Below are 3,946 nucleotides of genomic sequence, written 5' to 3' on the forward strand. Positions count from 1 at the left end.
CTGATCTGCTTTTTTAAAGCAAGTGCAGGAACACAAACCCAGCAGTTCTGAAACAAAGGGTGGTGGCTCACACTTTTAATCCTAGCACTTAGGAGTCAGAGGCAGGCAGATCATCTCTGAGTTTGAAGACAGTCTAGTCTACACGGTGAGTTCTAGGACAGCCAGGGTTACACAGAGAAACTGTTTCAAAAAAACAAAAAACCAAAAGGACTCCCCAACCAAAAGCATCTGAAATGCATGGAGTCATTTGAGGTATTATAGTATCTGGTACAACAGATGGCATTTAGTGGGCAAGGACTAGGAAGCAAAAAAGCCCTGAGTTTCTCAGGTCTTGGAAAAAAAGAACTGTCCAGCCACGAAGCAGCCTCATCAATTAAGTGCTATCCTGTTCACTCAAGCAACTAACATAATATGGGCCAAGCACTGTGCCAAGTGCCTGAAGACAACAAAATACTCTCTTCAACCTCAGAGGAAGACTAAGGAAGGAATCCTGACATGCTGGGTAGGGTCTGTCCAGATTCCCAGAAAAACAATGGCATTTCTCTGACACACCAGGGCCCAAGCCTCACCTTCGAGACACCAAGCCCATGCCCAGCCTTTCAGCCTGCTCTCGCTTCTTTCCTTCAAGGTTCTGTAGCTTTTTCTCCTCCTTCTTGCGGTCAATCTGGAGCTCCTGGTAGGCCAGACGCATGGAGGCAACCCTGGAGGGAATGAACAGTTGCAAGCTGCCATCCGTGCCACCTGCCACCAACCCCCACACAAGCCACGGGCACCACAGCAATCACGCACATGGACTCCTCTGCCTCTTTCTTGGCATCAGCTGCCTGCTGCTCCCGGAGCTTCTCTGCCACCTGGGCCTGCCGCTCAATCTCAGTAAAGCTCTGGTTGCTCACCTTCTGAGCTCCCAGGCCTTTCTTGGCACCCAGCTGAAGAGAAAACCATGTGATGTGGGGTCTTGCCTGCCAGTCTCCTCAAGTCCCTCCCAGTATGGTCACTGTAGTCACACCCACAGGGAAGGGGGTCCTCCTTAGGGCCAGTGAACATGGCTAAGACAACAGCGATTCTGCTAGAGCTTCATGCAACCCACACACAGGTCTCAGGGATGAGGACAGCAGTTAATGCTGACTGGGGCCTGCTGTGTGCCAAGCACTCTAAGTACTATATGTGCTTGATCTTGCTTACTGCCCAGGAATCTCCTTAAGATGAGCATTTTTATATCCCTTTCATAAACAAGATTCAGACAAGTTAGGACCTTGGTCAGTCATATAGCTAGCCAGGACATGAGAAGAACTGAAGGAGTCCAACCACCCTACAAGACTGCCTCTCCCCACCTACCCCTTTCTTAGCTGCTGTTGGCTTCTTCTTGCCAATAATGGAGCTTTTCAGTTCTGTGTGAGGAAGAGGATGGACATGAGATAGGACAAAGGAAAGTCAGAGAACATGGCTCAGTTCACACCATGCAGTTTCACAGCAAGAATATCTAAAAAGAATTGCTTCAGCTGGGAAGACAAACTGCCACCAGCAGTTCCAACCAAGACTGTTCAAGCCAAAGACAGACACGGTTAGGGGAGCTCGCTGATGCCCAGAAAGTAGAAGTAGGAGCCTAGACCTGAAGCACCAAAGACAAAGTGCCCAAGCCAAGGCTGCTCAATAGCCTCAATTCCTGGAGCAGAGAGCGGGCAAGCAGGGGACAGGCTTCCCAAACCACTGGTTACCTCTGGCAGAAGAGGCCCCTTTAGCTGACAGATACATGGACTCTGGAGAAGAAACAGACTTGTGGCTAACGAGGGCCCATCCCAAAAGCTTCCTAAAGCTCCCGAACCTAGAGGCTTACACAGAGCCTATTTCAAAGCTATGCTAAGCCTTCCCACAGAATTAGCAGGACAGTCACTCCACTGGCTTCCTGCCCCAACCCCCAAGAGTCAACAGAACAAACCAAGGTCAGCAAAGGGATTGTTTACCCTAACCAAGTCTGAAGGCCACTAAAGAGTAGAAAGGGCTGAACTTTGAAAGGACAGTATGCCTCTAGCCATGAGCAGCTCAAAGCTGCCCCCACACCTCATGAAATGGGCAGAACAAGCCAACCCCGCCTAACACCAGGGATTGGTGTCCATCCCATTCCAACCTCCCCATACCTTGGCTAGATCTACCCCCACACTCAAAACGATAGCCATCCAGGCTTGTCAGCTCAAAGGCCCTCAAGTCAGTAAGGCAGTCAGAACTTCAATTCCAGGTCCCACCCCAGAGGGTCAGTTGCTCAGTCTCCTGTGCCCAGCTCACATGACTAGGCAGCAGATTTAGAAGACACATTTGAAGCAGACTCTCTCCCTGCCCCCCACACCTGCCAGCTATCATACCCAGAGAGGTTTGGGGTGAGGTTCCAAGGAGGTCGGTGTTAGGACCATGCTCAGGTTCTGTGAATTCAATGACAGGAGATGGTAAGGGTCACTGACTTCCTTCTGCTTGCCACCAGAAGATATATGCCCACCCTTCCTCCAAGAACTAAAGTGAATTCCATTCCACCCAAGGACACAGAAAAACCTTCTCCCAACTCCTATGTCTTTGGCCAAGTGTTCTAAACGCTAGTCCTTTTCCAGGTCCAGGCACTTGGTTACGATCTGGGCTGAACTCACGTGCCAGGCTACTGCTCTCTGAAGGTAGTGCTGGTTGCTGGGTCCCTGAAGGCTCAGTGGGTGCTGTATCCCAGGCAGAGGCCTAAAAAGAAAGCCAGATCCCAGAAGCCTCAGTGAGTCCTCCTAAGAAGCTACACCTTACCTGTAAGTGGGTAGGAGGCACTTAGCTCTTAAGTCCCAGGTATGAGAGAAGACTAGAAATTAGCAATTATAGTAACCAGTCACCATGGAAGAAAAATGCAGAAAAATAGCATCTTTAACCCCCAGCAGAGCCTTTCCTTAATTGATAAAGCATTAACAACTCTTACCTACTGACTAGGCACCAATCCAAGGGTGCTCACAGATACAACAGGCCCTATGAAGTAGCTATGTCTCCTTTAGAAACTGAGGTTTTGCCAGGTTAAGTGACTTGGCCACATCAAACAATGCCAAGCAGAGATGCTGAGGTGTGACCTGAGACTCTTGATTTTAATGACCACTGCCAGGAAGGGTGAAAACCTTTCTTAAGGTGGGTTACAGGAGAGGGAATCCTTATTTGTCTCCAACTACTGTTCGTTTTTTAAAAACCTAGACATTGCTTAGGGTCCCTGAGATCTCTTGAGCTTTCGCGTTATTCTCTACCACCAGGGCCCATTTGCACTCCCATAAATAGGAAGAAACTTCTGGGCCTACACAACAGGCAGTAATTATTCATTCTGAACCACAGACATTCTCTGAGGCATTGTACCTAAGCAAAGAATATATGTCATGATCACAAAAGGTGTAGCCTTGGCAAGTAAAGCATTTATCAAAGGAAAGGACCCTGTGGTACTCACCTGAGTGTGTTCTGTGAAGAAATCAGAGTCTTTCTTCTCTGGAGAGTGACTAGGAGCATTGTTCATACTGTCTATCCAAAGCTGTAAGGATGGAGACACTGGAATTCAGGGCTGGTAACACCTCCTACCCCATTACCCCTAAGCCAGGAACAAGCACTTACATCAGTGCCATGCCTCGCCAGAGCTGTACTCCCCAACTGCTGAATTTTCTCTCGGTACATCTGGGCAGCTCGGCTGTTATATTTGGTGTTAGCATCATTGGCCATGCATCCATGTTGGCGGAAAAAAGCAGTCTAGAGAGCAAAAAGAATGTAGCACGTATGTGCAAGTACTCTCAACAAAGCAAACTGTATTCACACTATAGGAGATACTACTCAACAGCTGGGTTATTCTTTCTACAGGACACACACTAACAACAGGTTTTCTTTTTTTTTTTAGTTTTTTCGAGACAGGGTTTCTCTGTAGCTTTGGAGCCTGTCCTGGCACTAGCTCTTGTAG

The 3,946-nt window shown here is 48.4% G+C and overlaps 1 protein-coding gene across 2 annotated transcripts in view; it reads right to left on the reverse strand.

Annotated features, from left to right (window-relative positions):
- The window catches only part of Arfgap2 (ADP ribosylation factor GTPase activating protein 2), a 12,008-nt gene that overhangs the window by 6,282 nt on the left and 1,780 nt on the right, over positions 1 to 3,946 (reverse strand). For both annotated transcript variants that reach the window (XM_005364162.3, XM_026787766.1), the window contains exons 4-10: positions 3,610 to 3,741; positions 3,449 to 3,529; positions 2,634 to 2,715; positions 2,358 to 2,414; positions 1,336 to 1,388; positions 790 to 926; positions 570 to 701 (exon numbers count right to left, since the gene is read on the reverse strand). In XM_005364162.3, the coding sequence (XP_005364219.1) occupies positions 570 to 701; positions 790 to 926; positions 1,336 to 1,388; positions 2,358 to 2,414; positions 2,634 to 2,715; positions 3,449 to 3,529; positions 3,610 to 3,741 (674 nt within the window). The remainder of the gene's footprint in view (positions 1 to 569; positions 702 to 789; positions 927 to 1,335; positions 1,389 to 2,357; positions 2,415 to 2,633; positions 2,716 to 3,448; positions 3,530 to 3,609; positions 3,742 to 3,946) is intronic.

The sequence above is a fragment of the Microtus ochrogaster genome (assembly GCF_000317375.1).
Source record: "Microtus ochrogaster isolate Prairie Vole_2 chromosome 14 unlocalized genomic scaffold, MicOch1.0 chr14_random_1, whole genome shotgun sequence".
NCBI classification, from domain to species: Eukaryota; Metazoa; Chordata; class Mammalia; order Rodentia; family Cricetidae; genus Microtus; species Microtus ochrogaster.